This window comes from Physcomitrium patens, chromosome 17 (assembly GCF_059467195.1).
Source record: "Physcomitrium patens ecotype Gransden chromosome 17, ASM5946719v1, whole genome shotgun sequence".
In the NCBI taxonomy this organism is placed as follows: Eukaryota; Viridiplantae; Streptophyta; class Bryopsida; order Funariales; family Funariaceae; genus Physcomitrium; species Physcomitrium patens.
Window position 1 is genome coordinate 3,651,773 of NC_143426.1, and position 19,678 is coordinate 3,671,450.

General features: G+C 40.2%; 2 protein-coding genes across 4 annotated transcripts; one reads left to right on the forward strand and one right to left on the reverse strand.

Moving 5' to 3' along the window:
• The first annotated feature begins 2,828 nt into the window (after positions 1-2,828).
• Positions 2,829-10,886, forward strand: LOC112294866 (C2 and GRAM domain-containing protein At1g03370). 3 transcript variants are annotated; one of them, XM_024545807.3, is made up of 15 exons: positions 2,979-3,100; positions 3,353-3,431; positions 3,646-4,094; positions 4,805-5,031; positions 5,279-5,493; positions 5,680-6,142; positions 6,700-6,858; positions 7,059-7,395; positions 7,637-7,816; positions 7,929-8,212; positions 8,343-8,459; positions 8,738-8,988; positions 9,210-9,396; positions 9,517-9,795; positions 10,001-10,886. In XM_024545807.3, exons 3-15 carry the CDS (start codon positions 3,749-3,751, stop codon positions 10,238-10,240), a joined length of 3,285 nt encoding a protein of 1,094 aa, XP_024401575.1. In that variant the 5' UTR covers positions 2,979-3,100; positions 3,353-3,431; positions 3,646-3,748; the 3' UTR covers positions 10,241-10,886. The 3 variants fall into 3 exon arrangements, with proteins under 3 accessions (XP_024401573.1, XP_024401575.1, XP_073396604.1); XM_024545805.3 differs by lacking the exon at positions 3,353-3,431 and having other exon boundaries at positions 2,829-3,100; XM_073540503.2 differs by lacking the exon at positions 2,979-3,100 and having other exon boundaries at positions 3,303-3,431.
• Positions 10,887-13,389: 2,503 nt separating this feature from the next.
• On the reverse strand, positions 13,390-18,608 carry LOC112294425 (protein NLP7). The gene is made up of 3 exons (XM_024544817.2): positions 17,304-18,608; positions 16,726-16,773; positions 13,390-16,485 (listed from the first exon to the last, which is right to left on the reverse strand). The coding sequence occupies exons 1-3, from the start codon at positions 18,606-18,608 to the stop codon at positions 14,083-14,085; spliced, it is 3,756 nt and encodes a 1,251-aa protein (XP_024400585.1). The 3' UTR covers positions 13,390-14,082.
• Between the last annotated feature and the right edge of the window lie 1,070 nt (positions 18,609-19,678).

Below are 19,678 nucleotides of genomic sequence, written 5' to 3' on the forward strand. Positions count from 1 at the left end.
ACATGCAAGGATAAGCTGGAATGGGAACCTCTAGCAGAGAAGGCGTTTCAAAACCTGAAGACCACATTTACTACGGCTCCAATCTTGGTACATCCAGACTTTACAAAGGCCTTCTATTTAGAAACTGATGCTTCTGATTTTGCTTTGGGAGCTGTACTTTCACAAATGGGAGAAGACAAGAAGCTCCATCCGGTTGCATTCTATTCTCGAAAGTTCTCTGCTGCTGAAATCAATTATGAGATCCATGATAAGGAACTTCTTGCTATAGTGGATATATAACTTTTTAATCTAATAACTCACACTTTTGGAGAATTGAATCAAAAATTTGTCTAAAAACTCAAGATATGGCTCCAACTATTACTATCATCAAAACAACTCACTTATTACTTTTGAATTACATGTACTGTCTTTAACGCTTTATAAATCCTTCACAAAAACTCTAAATGTAGCAATTCTTTTCCAAAAGACATAGGTCTTAAAATCACTCTTATAGACGCATCTTTTGATATCAAAAAATTATCATACAACTTCTTGTATCTTCAATAAAGCAACCATATGTCTTAAAAGACACATTAACTTTAAATAACTATAACTTCTTCACCTTAATTCTAAATCCTTTAAATTTTTCATATAAATTGTAGTCCAAATCCTAAACCTTACAATCTTTGCTTTTTATTCTCAAAATGTTCTTTTTGAAGTTACCAAAATCCTTGTTATGATTGCAAACAACCTCTTGAGAGCCTATTGGACATAGCATTTAACTAATAAAGATGAAGGTCCTCATTCTTTGCCTTCATGCATCCAAACATTGCTTTTATTTCTACAAATAAGTTTCTTAGAGGTTTGGATCTTTGTCTTTGAGTCCCAATCTTCTCTTCAGATTTTATACTAAATATTTTAAGTTTCATATAATTTAAACACTATAATTAAAGTAGATTAACTCCAAAATAAATTTTCTTACATCAACTCTCTTTAAATTAACCTAGTAACTACTTTAATACATATTAATACTTATAAATATATTATATGTTTTAGCTAATTTTTATATATTATAAACAATTATATTATGATACAGCATTCCATGTATAATCTCTTCAATTCCTATATCATTTTTCTTTGATGTAGATAGTAGAGATTGAACAATAGGTATTTTTGGTTGTCTTGTATGCATTTGAGTTTTAGGTGCTTATATTATCCTTAAAATATTAACTCTATCCTTCTCCCTTTCTCATTTGCAAGCAAACCTATTGCATCTTCAATATTTTTCCACTTCATTGTCAATCCTTTATCTTCTTTTTTGTCTTCAAGAAGCAAGTTTAATTTTTTTTGTAATTCTTTATTGGTAACTTGAAGAAAAAATTCAACCTTGTCTGACTCCAATGTTAACTTTTCTACCTTTGATGATTGAAAATATTGCCTTTCAAACTCCCTTAATAGCTTTGTTGCTTGTAAATTCTTATTAGACTACTCAATCCATTCTAAAAATAACTTCTTAGTAACACGATCAATATCCTTAAAGAAATATTTATCTTTCAATGCATGTAAAAATGTCTTCTATGAACTTTCATAATACTTCATAGTTGATATAATGTATTTTTTAATCTTTAGTATTGTGACAAGCTCAAATAGCTCAATCATCTTTATTTCAAAAACTTGATTTAATTCGATTTTTTGTATATAATATCTTAAATATTTTGAAACTTTTGTTCCATTAAATAAGTCAATTTTGTTAACCATTGCTTGTAATGCTTTGGTTGCCAAAGCTTTCTCGTAATCATTACTTTATTGTTGTTGCATAGACATTATAAAAGCTTGAAATATGCTTGCAATGGTTGGATCCTATGCAATTTTATTTATTTAAATACTATGAGTATTCATCACAAAAATAAAATATGTTATTTATTTATATATATATATATATATATATATTCTATTTGTAAAAACTTCTTAAATGGTGCTCTTTTACAATATCATCTTGATATTAAAATAGTCAATTACAAAATTCTGATAAAATATCTTAAATTTTGCAAAATTTTACTATTGAATAATGATTCCAACATGTAAATTTCATAGACAAATTTCACATATATAAGACTTTTTCTTGAGAGGTCTTTATAAATTAATTTTGATAATGTTTCTATCAATTATATATATTTATTATTACTTGAATATTTATATTTGAAACTATATAATTATTTTCTAAAGAAAAACCTTTAAATTATTGCACATGCATGTAGTAATAATTCATACACTGTTCAATTTTATCTGATATAAAAAATATTACACACTACATTGAAACCAGGTAGAGTAATATAGTACATCATGTCACATCAAATTATGCCACATCAGATTCAAGCATAAGATGAAGTTTTTCACATCAAGTCCATATCCACGCATGATTTTAAAAAAAAAGGATTGTAAGGAGGGGAGTTATTCTCATCAAGAAAACAAAAGATCAAATAGTTCAGATTGACCAACAGAAAACAATGTGTTGATTGGTCCACCTCAGTCTTATGCCTCTAAGAACAGTCTGGATGGGCGCAACCCCCTCAAAAGCTCTTATCACACATGTCACATCCACAGACGGGACGCAAACTCGTGCGGCGTCTTTTAGCTGCGAATTCCGGCAAGGGACAACGTGGACAGAGTTCGGAGGCGACCAGGCAAAAAGCGGCAAAAAAACAGATGACGCCAGAAAGAGACGCTCGTAGAAGTGAGTCAGGCAGCGCCCCCTCCATGTGTCAAGCTTGCGGTCCACCAGCGAGCGAGCCAAGGCGGCCTTCGTCGTCCTCTTTCTCAATTTCTACTGACTGATTTCCCTTTCCGATAGAAGTTTCCCTTCGGTGCCTTCATAAGCATCAGTTCTAGGCGCGCCATCTTCCGCTCCCGCATTCGCCGGTCCTGCGGCAAGAATCGGCAGAACAATGAGCTGATCCGGGACTAATATGACGTCGAAACGGATGCTGACGATATTCTCGTGATGCTGATGAGGAATCGGTCGTCCTTGTACCTTCCTCCTGTTCCGTCCTTGTGCACGACACAGATTGAAATTGATTGTTCTTGAGAAATTGGAAGAATCGAAGGAATTGTTTTTAATGAGGTGCGGTTCCAGTGTTTGAGTGTTTCTTGGAATTGAACGTCGTTTTCTTTTTCTTAGTTCTTGATTTTCTATCTGAAGAATGTGGTTATTGAAATATGCGAGGATGAGCTGAAATATGTTTTTATTCTATGTTCCTCTGTATTTTATTTATTTGTTTATATTTATGTATGCAAAGATCGTACCAAGAGCAAGGTTTATCACTAGGTGGCGTATTGGTATGGTTAGCTATCGACCATGCTGTGATGTGTGCAGAGAGTTAAAACAATTTTCTTAGTAGAAGCTGAGAATTGAGCTGGTTTCTTTTTAAGGGAAATGAAAGTGGCGGCAAAGAGTAAGGAAACATGGACATTGTGAATCAGAGAACAAATGAGCGATGGAAGTTTGTTGGGAGAGAGATGATATTTAGTTTGCAAGTTTCTCGCCAGATAATCCTTTTCTCCTGAATTTAATTTCTTTTAACATTTTACATGCAATCTACATCCTCAAGTCCGAGTTGACTAAATTTTGTGTAATTATTGGCCATTTTTGCCTTTCACTGCATTCAGGAGTCCAACCAGTTTTTGAAAATCTCCAAAGGATTGCGAAACAGGTGATCAGTCTTCCTCACTAGAGGATGGTCGGTGTATTTTCTCTAGCCAGGGCGAAAAGATGAAGCTTCAAGTAAGTATATGGGAGGCCAGGGGACTGGCAGCGGCAGATTCAAGGGGCTTGAGTGATCCCTTCGTGAAATTGAAATTAGGTCCATCAAGGGCGCGGACGTCCGTGAAGCACAAGGAATTGAACCCTACCTGGGTAGAGGAATTTGTTTTTGTTGTCAATAATGCAGACGAAGAGCTTAACATTGAGATATGGGACGAGGATTTTTTCGCTCATCATTTTCTTGGTGAAGTTAAAATTCCTATCTCTAGTGTCTTGAATGCTGAGAAACACACACGCCATCGAGTTTGGTATCCTCTTCAGAAACGCAGTGGGAGTTCAAACATCCCTGTCTCTGGTTTGATTCTCTTTCACCTCGACTATTTTTTATTTTTTTTCTTTTCTGTCCTTTTTCTTTTTCGCTTTTGTAAATAACCTTGAGTTACGACGAAAATATAAGGGTTGGAAACGAAGGGCATAAGTACAGGCTCGTCATGAAAATAGCCTTCAATTTACTAGTTTAGCTAACGCAGATTTTGTTTTGAGCGTCATCGAGATAGTGGTCTCTAACGTGATGTCAGACGATAAGGTTACTTAAATCCTTTGGTATTTGTAAGTCATGTAAGTTAAGTGCTCTATTTTTCTCTGATATTTGTGGAAAAAGATTTAAGTTATTTTTCTTGTATTTTTCCTACAAACGGAAGACTTCAGTAAAGAACTGGCAATTCATGTGATTCGAGTTTCTAATTCTGGGTTTAAGTGTCCACTTTTTCAAAATTAGTGCAGAGATCTTTTTGTTACTGTTCATAAATGATTACTTTTATTGTGTTGCAAGAAATTAAGATATGCAAGAGGTTGCTGTAGGAATCATACCAAGCCTGGCTACTTCCAAACATGATTATGGTCCATCTGTGCTAGATGTAAAGAACTCTAATCGGGTGAAAAATTGTCATCAATACAGATCACAAGTAAAATCAGTGCGAGGCATACATTATTTGAGCTTATCGTTACATGTGATGTAACGATGTTTTGGCAGGTTGATCTTACACAGTCGTATGTTTGTTGCAGGCGACATATGCATCGGTTTGTCAATTTTTGGAATAGAGCTCAAATCTTCAGCAATGTCCCCTGTTGATGGTCTTCTTTCTAATCCAATCAATCTTTCTGACATCGCAAAAGGAAGAAATGGAGAACAAGGAGAAGAATCAGCACTTTCTCGTACTAGTTCGTTTGGCACAGATAGTTCAATAGAGTATTCTAATTTTGTTGATAAGCCAGCTTCGTCGAAGCAGACGGTAATGCATATCTCCTCAACATACGACCCTCAGACTTCTTCTTTTTTAATCATAAATCTGTTGTTCTTGAGGCACCTTGGTTGTATTTTAATGCAATAGGTTCTTGCTTGTCTTTATATGTTGTCCTGGTCTATTCGTGCTCTTGGATGCATCTCATCATTTATATTCGTGATCAATTTTAATTATTTTTGTTCATGGAACTTGGAACAAGATCTGCTAATCGTGGTCATTAAATGTTTGAATGCAGCCTCATTCAGATAGTATTTCAGAAACAAATACAGACGATGACCAAGTTGGGGAGTTAGGGGGAAAATGGGTTAGAGGACGATCTAGTAGAAGAAATCGCAAATGGAAAGATGCACAACGTCTGGCTAACAAAATTTCAACTATATTTAAGAAACCTGGAAAACATTCTAGGGATAATTCTCCATCACACTCAGGATCCTCACAGCATTCGAACATGTGCGTGTCATTTCCAAACTTGACCTGTATTGGTTATATTTATCATTTGAGACATGGTTTCAAGTAGCGCTTGACGACTCTGTTATGATACTTTTTTCCAGAACTTCGTAATTCCTTTGAACAATCGCTAATTTTTTTCAATCCCCTAGATTCTGTGCGTTTGTTGACATGAGGAAATCAATGCAGGTCCATGGAGTCTTCGGTGTATTCCATTGAAAGTGCATCAAACACCGATAATGAGGATGCTATTGCGCCATCCTTCTTTGATAATGACAACGAGGATAAGTTAAGTCCATCGTCGGTAGAGATTCCCCTGCCATTGTCAGGTGGAGTGCTTTTGGATCAAACTTATGGCGTTAGTTCAAAAGCATTGAATGCAATCCTTTTCAAGCCTGGATCAACATTTGTGCGAGACTTGGTGGAAGCTCAGAAGTCTACTGAGTATATGGAAGAGCCTTGGAGGAAAGCTGGCAATGGATTAATGAAAAGAGTTACTTCCTATATAAAAGCTGCATCGAAACTGGTGAAAGCACTCAAGGCAACAGAAGTGCAGACATATACTCGAGCTGATGAGATGTGTTATTGCGTTTTATCCACATGTGCTACACCAGATGCTCCTTACGGGGGAACCTTTGTAGTCGAGGTGCAGGTAATGGGAAACCTAATTATTGGTTCAAAATTTAGTGATGATTATCTTAAAAGAATTTGAAGAAATTTTTTCATTTGAAATGTTGGCGAGTTAAGATCCTTTGAGTAATGAACTTACGAGGGTTCTTGGTAGCGGATGAAATCTTAATTGAATTGAATTTTGAATATCAATATTACTAAGCTTGCAGTGCAGAAAATGCTAAATTTGAGTTATCACCCTTCTCTCCATGGATTCGGTCTGACCTTAAAAATTTAATGATAGCACCCTTTACAGGCTCTAAGACAATTGGAGTTATCACTTGACCCTGTACACTCCGAGTAATTAACTAGTATTTTATCTGTTCGCTCCTTTTATGTAATCCTACTTCAGTACTTTTCTTCCTGCATTCATAACTTCTGGTCTTTTCATTGTAAAAGTCCTTTAAATGTGCATAAATGATGCCGTGACTAGTAAGATATTACTCATCTGTCACTGGGCTTTTACTTTGACAAGGTTTTACCAATTATCGATGACAGATATAATATAAGTTAAGAAACATTATTTACTTTTGTTTGCAGATAACTATCTCGTCACGGCCAGATTTTCTTGGTGGTATGAAATGTTGTCACCTTCAAATATCCTACAACGTTAATTTCTTACAAAAGTCAATGATGAAGGGCATGATTGAAGGAGGTGTCCGAACGGGCATCAAAGAAACTTATGCAATTTACCAAGATGTAAGGACTCCGTGTAGGTTCGTTCTGTTTAATTTACACTCGTTGCAAGAGATCATGAATATTGTACTTTTGGCGAATGAACTCTATATGAATGTGTATTTTGTTCTTTTGTTGACGGAGCCCAAAAGATTTGAGGCTGAGGGTATATCCGATTATTTGTATTGCTTTGTGTGGATTTTAATTCAATTATTTATACCCAGGTTCTTGCCAAACATGTGCAACGAGTTTCAGTTGCAGATGCTCAAGGATATGCTTTGTTGGGGACTTCCACGGATGATGAGGAGAAACCCATCAGTGCTTGGGAGGAAGCTTGGGACTATTTCGGAAAATGGCATGTGTTATTTGCTGTGATTTCTTTGACATTTATCTTGGTTCACATTGGCCTGTCTCCACGTAAAAGTAGGACTGGACTAGATTTTTGGGGAGTTCGCTTCCCTTCTTCATTCACAGAATTAATATCTGCTGCAATTGTTGCCATTCAAGTGGAGCGAGTTGCCATCAAGATATTTAATTACGTGAGAGTGCGATACTGGCAGTGTGAGTCTCATTGCATTCTGTCTCTCTTTACTATGACTTTTGCGTATTCATTGATAATCTGACTGAAGAAATATTTAGTGGAGGTCATTGCAGTCGTCTTTGAAGCTGCTACTTGGGACAGATTCTTCATTAGTCTCATTAGCACGTGAAAAGGCTGAATCTCATTGTAAGTAAATTTCTAGAAGAATTTTAGTCAACCACTTTAGTTTGATGGGTCCTGATTGTCAATCACATCATGCAGCTGGTGATCATGGGACGAAGGCAAGAGGCGATGGCTGGTATACAACTGTTTTTCTCATAGAAGGAGAGAATATTGTTCCCAAAGATTCTGGTATTGCAAACCCTTTTGTTGCGTTTACCTGCAACGGGAAGAGTCGAACGAGCTCTGTGAAGTTGCGAACTTCTCAGCCAAATTGGCGAGGTAGGTTTGTTTCTATGTTTACTCTGGCTTAACACTGCTGTGGTAATCTACTCTTTGTATAGTCAAAAGGTGTCGTGATTGTCTTAAAATTTTACTCTCAAATATTTTGCAGAAATGTTTGAGTTTGATGCAACCGAAGATCCCCCCTCAACTATGGACATCGAGGTTTTCGATTACGATGGTCCGTTCTCTGAGCCGGAAATACTTGGACACGCTGAGATAAACTTTTTAAGGAAGAGTATAGGCGATCTGTCTGATTTCTGGATTCCGCTGGATGGGAAGACTGCCCGGGCCAATGGATCGAAGTTGCACTTGCGTGTCTTTCTTAGCAATACCGGCGATTGTAACGCTTTACCCAATTACCTTGAACGAGTTGAGCGAGAAGTAGGACTTAAGGTACACACATATTTTTCTCGTAGGTAAGCCTTTAACCTCAATTTTAGTGTAGTGTAGGTTCTGCGCATACACTACACTAAAATTTTCATGTTCTACGGAATTTTTTTTGATCTGGGAATTTTACATGCAGGTGGGCAAGAGATCATCGCACCGGAACGAAACGTTTCAAAACTTGTTTTCATTACCACCTGAGGAGTTCCTCTACAATGACTTTGCTTGTGCTGCCAAACGAAGAATCTTGATACAGGTGAGATGCTATCATTAAATGTGACTGTAAACTTTTGTGAAGTTTCACGTTGATGGTGATGACTACCATGCGTAACGTCCATGAATTTTGATTTATAAGAATTTTTTATGTGGTTTCGAAATCACGAAACCATCTGAGGAACAGTCGGTTTCGTGCTCACTAACGAATTTTCAGTTTCTTTGTATTCGTCCGGTTTCATAGGAGCACCATTTTTCAATCTGTTTCAAAAATGTTTCTGATTGCTGAACTTGTGCTGTCGATAATCGTTCGTGCATCAGGGGCGCTTGTTCTTGTCTGTACGTTTACTGGGGTTTTACTCCAACTTATTTGGTCACAAGACCAAGTTCACCATCCTCTGGGAGGACATTGAAGAAATAAAGGAAATTTCGCAATCCCTCAACCCATCTATTGTCATTTTCCTAAGAAAGGGACGGGGTTTTGACGCCCGGCATGGTGCGAGAAGTATTGATGGGATGGGTCGTTTAAAGTTCATATTCTTGTCTTTTTTACGCTCAGGCTCTGCCTTTAAGTACGATTCAAACTAACTCAGCGTCAATGAATGTTTATTGTATTCATTATATCTTGCAAGAACGTTCCTCACACTACACTCGAACTTGCTTCAAGTTTAGATTTCTAGTTCTTTATATTCTCAAGCTGAAATGTTTTTTTTACATGTTTATGAAATAAAAAACCATTAGGAGGAAGGTTGATCCAAACTATGCCACTAATGAGTACGTGGTTGAATCGCAGAACCATAGTTGCATTATGGAAAAATAGGAATTTGAGCCCCGAGCAAAGAATGGACATAGTTGCGAGTGTTGTGGACGGAGACATGAGGTATGCTGTTGCTGAGCGGCAGGCGGATGATAGTCAACCCTTTCTTGGCTTTGAGCAGACTATCATGCCCGAGGTCTTGGTCATCGAGATCCCCATCACTGTGAGTAATCTAGCTAATAGCTATTTTTTCCATTGCTACGGATATATTCTTCAAATAAAGATTAATATGAGTTTGGTACTAATGAATAAATCTTAAACAACTGTTTGTGGCCCGTTTCAGGCCGAATCTGTTCTCGCAGCAGTAAATAATACCAAGGTTGATCTATCTATAAGCGAAAAGTTGGGGCTCGCTGAATATAGGGCTACTCCTTGGGACCATGTTGAGGAAACGATCGGTGCTCATCAACGTGAGCTCAGCTACAAGTTGAACCGTCAGATTAGTCAATTCGGTAGCAGAGTGTCCTGCAATCAACAACAGGTGGTTACTGACGATTTAAAGAAATTAGTGATTAAAGAAGTGCTCAGATATCACGATATGCCGTTTGGAGATCATTTTGAGGTAAATTCTGAATCTTGGATCACCACTTGTTCTCTTCTGCTGCTGTGATTATTGTGAAAGCGCTGTTTTGAAATATGTCGAAATTCTAATCTCTGAAAGTAAGACTCAAGTCTTGTTATTAAATCCCTTGCATCTGTGTAGTGGTGAGGTAAATATTTCAAGTGGCTCACAGGAGGGTAGTTACATAATCGCTCTTTCAATGCAGGTACATGTAAAGCGGGAATTAGAAACTCTGTCAACGAATCCGGTGAACACTCAAGTTAAGGCTTTTGTAGGGGTCGTTTGGCATAAGAGTACTGAGGCACAGAAGAAAATCACGAAAAACATTTACGAGCACATGGCATGGCAGATACAAGAGCTTATAGACATCACTGTGGCAGAAGTTTTTGAGCGCAGTGGCACCGTTGATGGCACCAAAGTTGCTGATGAATTTCTCTTAAAATGAAACTCATACGCCAACTCTTATCTATCAGTATAGCTTTGAATTTTCAAGCTTACTGGTGGAATTCAAACTAGTTATCACTGGATGTAGAAGATATCCGATTTCCTAGACTGAAGAAAAGATACTCCTGTAGATAGAAATAGAAAGCACAGAAAAGACAACTAGGATAACACAAGTATTCTAGATGAAACAAATTAACTAGTGTAATTTTTAAGTGCATACACCTCCAAATGAGCTAGGTCTTCTAGGAAATCAACCCGCTGTACGATGACCTATCCACCGATCGGATGACTTGTAAAATAGAGCAGAGCAGATTGAGATCACGTTCACTTCTTCCCAGACGGTTTCAGGGGATTTAAGAAAAACCCATTCTAGAAGATGAGATCGAGACGTATTTACAGAGTGCATACGTTTCACCCCGCACACTCATCAAAAAAAGATGAGTTTTGCCCTTCGACGGAGATTTTATTCCATTGGTACACTGCATGTTTTGTGTTGAGGGAGGTGATCATTGTGAAATGCAGATCTAAGAGGTTGAAGTTGAAGCTAGGAATTTGGGTGGTGAAGGAAGAGAGCGCAAGCAAGTGGTGAACAGCAAGATGATGTATACCAGGTACTGCTGAGTATAAAGAGTGCGGTTGAATGTCAATGTGTTTCGTCTTTGAACAGTTTTCTTTCTACTGAAAATATGTTGTAACTAAAACAATACAACAGAAGCACAATAACGTTACAGTATCTAGACTGTTTGAGTTTATTCTTTGAGTGGCCTTAAGTTGGAATCATATCTTATTTATCACCAATCTAGTTCTAGCTAAAAAGTATCACGTCACATTGATATCGATGATTTCTAAAACATTAAATAAAAAGTTCTTTTTTCAAAAAATCAATGACATGGATGCATAAAATAAAAAATAAAAAAAATAAAAATAAAAAATGATCAATGAAGCAGTAATACTTGACTAATTATGGCAAAGTAAAAACATACTTGGCTAATTTAAAATTCACAAAAATAAATGGATAAATTAATAGAAAATTAAATAAAAATATAAGATACAAAAAAAATCTAAAGTTGTCATTTTCTTGAATGAATTTATTATGGGCATAAAATGACCACAATATAAGAAAAAGAGTTTCTTTAAAAATGATAAATCAACATGCATTAAAAATAGAACTTAATCTTATAGATTTTGAAACAATATTAGAATTATTGCTATTAAAAAATTTCTTCGAAACTCTAATATTGGTCTAATTTAATCTTTTCTTTTTCTTGAAGTTTAGACTTAAAAAGAAATTAGATTTTAAAAGAAAAATTAAATGGTATCTTGATTAATATTAATTAACTAAATGCACACTCAACTTCACCATAAATTCATAAGTATAGAAGATAATATAAAAAACTAAAGAAAAGGAACATCCATAAAGACATAAAGTTCAAGCCACTACACAATCTCTATTATATTATAATATATTTCTTGTGCAATTAAAAAAAAAAAAAAAAAAAAAAAAAATCATTAGCACACATATATTAAAATATAAAATAATAAAATAGCAAAAATCTTATATTGATTTCATCAAAGACATTTAACCTTAAATAAGAAAAATAATTGTAACGTAGAGAACTATTAACACTACTATTTTATAACACTTAAGTAACCATTTTATTTAAAAAGTCATTAAATTCCTAGAATCAATGATGAGATGTATCACTATAAAACTAAAAAAAAGTAGTAGACTTTCTTCTTCTAAATCTTAGTTAGCTTCATTACTAAATAATTGACTTTTTCTTGTAAAAAAAAAAATACACACTAAGTTTGACAACACAAATTTATGGTCATCAAATAAAGAATAAAAAATCATAAGAAGTCTCATGCTTTTTTCTATGTTTTAAAATATATTATTATGCATATTAATCGTAATTGATTAAAAACCTCTACTATTCTTTTTGGTCTAATTAGGATCCTTAAGTTCAATACATAAAAATGCTAATAGATTAAGTTCTAAATCTTATAAGAATACAATGTCAAAAAGAAAAGAAGTTTATAGAGGAAAAGTCTCTTTTATTTCAATGCAAATAACCAAGTAGAGTAGAATTTCAAATCTTTAATTCTAGATGAGATTGAAATTTTTGTAAAACTAAACAATAAATAAAATAGAAATACAATAGTACAACAATCATTTATTGGAAATAAAAAAATTAAAAACACATAATAATTGATGATATTAGTGGTTAGTAAGAAATTTGTTCCTTTGTTGTTTAAGAAATAATATTCCATAAGTTTTGAGAATGCTCAATAGCCCAAAAGACATGGAAGTAGAGTACAAGTCTTTTTAATTTTTTAAGTATGAAATGGTCTCCAAAGAAACCCTATCAACTAAATAATAGAACAAGTAATTTTTCTAGACGACATCAACCCCCATCAAAGTTATAAAAACGTTGTGACTAGTAATTGCAAGATCTCGTTTTTGGACTATTAAAGAACAAAATAATTAATATCGTATTTAATAAAAAAATATTGATTAATTAAAAAAATTAATACATAATTTGAAAGACTCATCAAGCATAGCAAAGCTAGTTGGTTCAAAATCCTTAAAATAATTTTAAAAATGCTTCTAATGGAATCACTTCCAGCACGGTTTGTATCTTTAGGTCCCCCATGTAATCTATAACTGAATATAGAACTCTCAGCAAAGTAGTAGCTCTAATTGTATATCGAGAATAGAAAGTAAATTAAAACATATTGCAATCGCTTTTGATCTGTGCGAGCAACAGAAAAGCCTCACAAGCAGGGAATTGTTCAGACCACAGAACATCAATAGGGATAGGCGTGCTCAATTGTACAGCATATATGCATGAATAATGTGCAGTTCTGTAAACAGACTGAATAACTCTGGGAATACTAAGGCACTGAACCACACCACATCAACGTCCTTAAAAGGCACACAATAAAATAAAATAAAATAAAACTGTCGCAAACCGGCCCTGTTCAACATACAAGCACCCCTGTCACTGACAATCAGAACAAACAGTTACACACCAAGATTTCAATTCTCCAATTGATAATAAGTCCAGACTGAATTCATCCTAAAAATTGTCCAAATTATGCTCACCACACAACACCATGTCACAACCAAGGAGAGAGACGAACGGAGTATACAGTTCAACGAGTAAATTGAATTGTATTTGAAACACTTCCAGCAAAAATAGATATGGTATGTGCTGCCTGGTAGCATTAGCGGCTTCATAAAATACAAGGGAGAGTAAGCAACTTGTTGATTATTCATATAATGGATATTAGCACCAAGAGCTGCTGCAAGTGCTGCTCAGCTAAGAGGGAACTCAACCATCTTGATCCTTGATTCACTTCTGCGAAGACCCCATCAAGCTGCAGAAAACAAATCAGTCACCAATCCTCCAAACGTGGCTCCAGGGGGTTGTGAAGTGCGCTCAGGTCAGCACTCGTGATGCAGCATCCCGACTGCAGGGACATTGACATAGCCATTTAAAATGATTAAATAATAGAGTGCAGCGAAGATGGGGAAGATTAGGCTCCGTTTCTACCAGTTCGGTAGACTTTGGGCTGCTGTGCCTCCCATGCAATCGGTCTCCATTTGCTCTCCTTCAGGTGTGTCGTCAACTAATTCTAATGTAATTTTCTCCAAGCACAAAAATTGCAATCACTCACTGGTTGGCGTGAAAAAAAGATTCTTCCACCTTGACAAACTGTCCTGAATCCAAGCATCTAGGAAGAACATCCAAGAATACCAGTCTGAATCCACTAGAAGGAACGATTCTGGTAGTGTTCGTCCAGTCAATATAAACCCTCGAGCGAATTCTCGTCTCATATCTAAGCAGCGTGACAGTTCATGTCCTGCAGGCTGACGTTAGAGTTGTTCCCACTCGAGGTCCACGATCCGCTCTGACGCACCATTAGCTTCACGGTGTGCCGGCCCAGCGTCTGCGCCACATCAATGCATTCCTTGACGTCGGCATCGCAAGTAATTAGCATCCACTCTTCCTCGTCGTCTAAGTACTTCAGATCAAACCCGTGCTCATCGACTTTCAACCGCCGACTGATCTCATTTCTCAGATCTAAGTATCCTGATCCCACCAGCAGCTTGAATCGCACCGTGTCGGCCCGGAACGTCGCCTTCACGGTCACGGCCTCCGGCTCCACAACGGGAACCGGCCAGTAATGCTTGCGAGCATAGCCTCCTGCACCTGACGATGGGGAGCTCGAATCGCTACCATTATGATGCGATGACCCTGTTCGATGAGCACCAGTCACTTCCCGCGGGGAATCATCCAGCGCGTAACGCTCATAATCGCAAGGGTTCCCATAAGAACTCAAATCAGAGTCCCGTAATGCAGCTAACGCACTGGCACCGCCGTGAACCCGCGACTCGACACATATAGCGCCCCCATTGAATCCAGTTCCGCTGCCAGAATCTGTGTTACGCCCAAAGTCTGACATGCTGCCGTTTGGAGAGCGATCCCAATCTGATCCACCACTATGGCTGGGGTTGGAGCTTCCGTTAGGAATATACAATGTGGGTGGGTCCTTAGCGCTAACTTCTTTGATGTCCAACTTCCTGCCCGTGCCATCAGATTCCTGCTCGGCCGACACCGCGTAGAAGTCCTGGTCTGCTCCACCGTGGTTTGTCGAGCCGAATTCAGCTCCTCCAGAGCTTTCATCTGAATTTCGATCTCTGGTGTGATCAATGGGTAATGATGGCCTCGTGCCATTGGCGTTGGCTAAGTTTACAGGGACTTTGGGCTCTGCGCGGGCCATGCTCAAGTTAGAAGCCCCTGTGGGATGACGGAGACGTTGGATATCATGCGGCGAGGAGTCCTCGTCTTCCACAGATAATGGAGTCTGGTTGCTCTCGCCGTTACTTATTCCGTCGTGTTGGTTGTGACAGGCCTCACTAGGGGAAGCAGCTGATCGACCGTCTTCTGTGGTTGTATCCTTAGCTGCTGGCACCGTGCTGGTGACTGCAGCGGCAGCAACCGCTGCAGAGGCAATATCACCGCTAAACGCATTAATGCGAAGCGTTCCGTCCGCGCCCTGAACGGACTCGATCACGCCCTGGAGCTTCTTCAAGGATCGGCTCACCTTGTTGATTTTCCGTGACGGCCACCTTGAGATACCGTGTTGGCGACAAATTCGTTTCAGAGTGGTTGGACACACGCCAATGCTCTTGGCTGCATCTTTCAAGCTACCTGCGAAGTACTGCTGCAGAACGTCCAGACCTATGGTCTTCTCCGTAGTCCCTCTCCTCCTGTCCAGCCTCCGGTTCTGATTCGCGGCTTTCTGGGCTGTACTTGTAAACGTCCGCGCAGCTCCAGGCACCTGTATGGCCGGTTGCTTCTCGAAAAGCTGCAGTGGCTCAACATTATCGTTGGACTCTCCCACTTGGGCTTTCTCACTGACAAGTGACTGAGAACGCTCCAAAGGCAACGCTGGAATCTCTTGTGAGATCTGCTGTGGTTGCTTCTCTTGTACAGTAGGATTTTCCGTTGCATTTTCTGAAGGAGGCAACTCAATCCCAGAAGCAGCGGCATTTCTCTGCTCTTCCGCAGGATCCACCGGCTTGGGGGGATTGCTTTCCGCCTCGGTGCTCTCCTCTGCGCTGGCAGCCTTCAGCTCATCCGCCAACTCCTTGTCCGTTACAGTTCTCAAGCTTCGACACACACGCTGCATCGTGATCGATAGGGAGTTTAACATCACCTGTTGATCATCACTGCTGATGCACTTCACCGGGAGGAAAAACTCCAGAACGAAGTCGTCAGCCCCAGTATGAATACTTCTTAAACGAATCGCAACTGCCGCTGTAAGGCCAAATAACTGCGCGTAATGTCCAAGCGGGTACTCAATCTTGCTGTAATTTTTTACATCGCTCTCAAAAGCTGGCTGATTGGAGGCAAAAGCCTTACCAGGAACACCCTGCCCCTTCTCTAGATAATGCTCTAAACATGCTTGCCTGAACCCCCACATCTTGCTGTCTTTTACATAGTGAGGCCCATCGCCAGTGCACAGACAGACACGGTTGCTGCTGTGGCTCCCGCCGGAGCTCTTGCTGTTAGTGCCGCTTTCGACGCGGCACTTCTTGTTGCTGCTGGGTTTGTCCACCGAATGGTGACTCCCGGGAACCCACGTCTGTGCCAACGGCAGATTATGTGTCTCGCACACGGCGGTCAGCACTTCGCTGATCTCTGCAAGCGCCGCACGCCGGCCCTGTGTTCGAAACTGTTGCACCACCTAGAGTTAGATCTTGGAAAATGTTTTGTAATATGAGATGTACCATATATCAAACTCATTAAGGACACATGATTCAGCTGCAAAAATTAGTAATTGCTCGTGGCAAAATTGGACGCTCTGTATTTACTGCGAACTAATGCGCTGACCAAAGCAATAACTACTCTAGTTGTGAACCATATGGCTCTTGGATTAGGGCAGAACGGTGACGTGGTAAAAATGTAAATTTACCTCTAAAGCTGGAAGCTCCATCCCATCCGTGCATGACAAGTTGACAGCCTGTAAAATGAGCGAGAAGTCTTGATGAATACAGATATCACCTCGAAACTACTCCGTACCAGTATTAAGAACCCCTCCTAAAACCCCTCTCGGAGACCTCAAACAAATGTGCTTCAAAATATGTCGCTTCTTCGTTAAACATGTGAAAGGGCCCATGAGCCTAACTGCATAATAATGACGCCAGTGAACTACAAAAGCCTAAATCTTTCACTTAAATGCCATGTGCAATTGGAAACGTCTCACATTTCACAGCATGCGCAACGAGGAGACCAAGGAACACGATCTCCTTCGAAATCATGAGGATTCTTCCAAATTGTGCGACTTCAACAATGAAGTACAACAGTGGTGCTACACAAGAGCAGATTCATTCTCGAAAATTGGTTGATCGTTCAGCTTCATGATGCAGAAAGAGAAGGAACTGAGAGATTCATTTTAGAGTTTCTAGCCAAAAAACAGGCGCTGAGACAGAAAGTTCACCATGTGACCAAGATAAAGCGACGGAGGCTGAAGAAAAACTTATTGATTCATACCTGCAGAGCCCGACAGATGATGTCAATCTCCGGAGCATACTGAACCTTCTCAGCCTTCATCACAAGCTCAATCACAGCCAAACAATTCCGAGAGCTTGCCTCGAACACTGGGACCGCAAGCGTACCCTTCACGTCACATGCCATTGCGTGCTTCACTCTAAGGTACTCGTGATCACTGTAGAATTGCACATTCGGAGTCCACTCCGGCACCTGCTGCAAGTAGACCCGGCCTGGCAGCCCAGGAAACCCACCCGTCACGGCAAATACATAGTTCTCGCTAATGGAGCGGTACGTCCACATGCGATCCGTTTTCCGCTCCAGCACAAACGGCTGCTCGCGTGTGGAGAGCACCGTTTGATTATCCGCGGTCCGCACCGGCATCCATACTTGAGCCAGCACATCCACACATGACCTTCCAATAAAACGCAGCGCCTGCGTAATTCGCTCCTTGAGCGTCAGCGAGCCCCCCGTTACTACCAACCTCTTCTTTGACGTCTCCGACTTTGTGACCATGTCATATTGCGCATCCTGCGTCGCATTAATGTACTCGAATGCAGCTGGATCCATTGGCTGGCCCGCGTATTCGTCACGCAGTTCCGCTTGCCTGAGTAAGGACTCGCCTTCCGGATTCCTCTCCATGGTCGCGTTGGTTACCGTCAAACAATTTCTCCCATAGTTCGACCTGTTATTCCCCAGATTAATCACTCTTTCATTCACCATGGCGCCATGGGAGTTGCTATGGAGATTGGCATGGGAATTGGCTGTTGAACCATTCGACAGGTAAATTTGAGACATCTCTGCAAAATTTGCACTGGTACCGGGGGACATAGCAACAAGATACCCTTCAGAAGTCGAGGGCTGCTCCAAGAGGTCGACCAAGCGCGACGGGGAAGGAGTAAGCCCACCATCCTGGACCAATATTTCCCTGGGGGATAAATGCCCACCAGGCACTGCCATGCCAGAATTCACCTGCGCATAGAGCTGCGAATTTGGAGATGCCTGCGATTGAGGCTGCGGCGACATGGCGGACGGGGAGAAATTACCTGGGGAGAACTGTCCCGGGGAGAAAGCCGCGAAGGGGAGGCTGAAGTCTTGTCCCGCAGCCACCCACGGCTCCCCGCTCTGATCGCACAGAGGGTCCAGATCCATGAGATCCGATAACAAGGTGTCATCGATCAGAAACTTGGAATCCGATCCGGGGAACTGTCCTCCAGGCGAGAGTTGCTGACTAAGCGCGAGCAGCTCGCTGGTGCGCCATCGCGGCATCGTGGGCTGGAATCTCTCATTCGGAGGCGGTATCTCCATGCTCTGCTAGCTTCCGTATCGATAGCGCAATCTCCTTGCTTCCTAAAATGATATTCAATTAAGAAGAACGACTACAAGGGGGAATGGAATGCGACGCTCAACCCTTAGATTTTCGCCTCCTTACTCTGGCTTCCTCCCCCACTCCCACCAACCCCGCATTCACGTGCCACCACAGGAGCAGCGTCCGCAACTCACTACCCGTTACCATTTCCCCATCCACCCGCTTGATGCCGCAGCACTTCCCCTCGGCTCCTTCCAGTTTTCTCCGACGCCTTCACCTTCCTCACGCCTCTCTTCATTCACACTGCCTCTACGTCCGTCCCTCTCTCGCTCGCCAGCATCATCCCTGCAACACCATCACTATCTCTCTCAAACTCTCTGCTAAACTAACGCCCACCCACTAGCGGGACCCCCTTTGGACCACAGGTTCTTCCCCGGGAATCTTCCTCCCGGGCTTTGACCTGCAAAACCTGCACACACCCTGCCAAAAGGTGCTTCAAAAAAGGTGGGCTCACAACCTGAACCCAGTGATAGAGGAGAGTGGCGGCCACACATCGACACGACCATGAAACAACACACACAAACACGGAAGAGAATGGGAAGTGAGAAGAAGAGCAAGCGGAACGGTGGCCAACAAGACAGGAATCGTGAAAGACGAGGGAGTACCTACCATCGCTACGAAGAAGAGAACCAGGAAGGCAAAGGTGACTGAGCTTGCTCGCTCGCCAGACAGAGCCTTCGATGAACAAAAGGGATAGACTCGACAATGAAAGAGAAAGAATGAAAGAAAAAACAAAAACAAAAAAACAAAAAAAACAAAAAAAACAAAAAAAAGATGGGGTCTTGCAACTGGCAACCCCATCGAAGGCCTGGAGTAGTAGGAACTGTATCATCAAAAGTGGTAATTTTAGGTCGTCCCCGAGAAAAACTGGTGGTTTTCAGGCTTTCTTGGCATTTCCTACTGGAAACAAAAGCGAACATTCGCCTGCGTGGTGCCCACTTGAGCAGAGGAGTTTCGAAGAAGGTGAGGAGAGCTGTTTGGGCAACGCATCTGGCATGAACGTCGATTC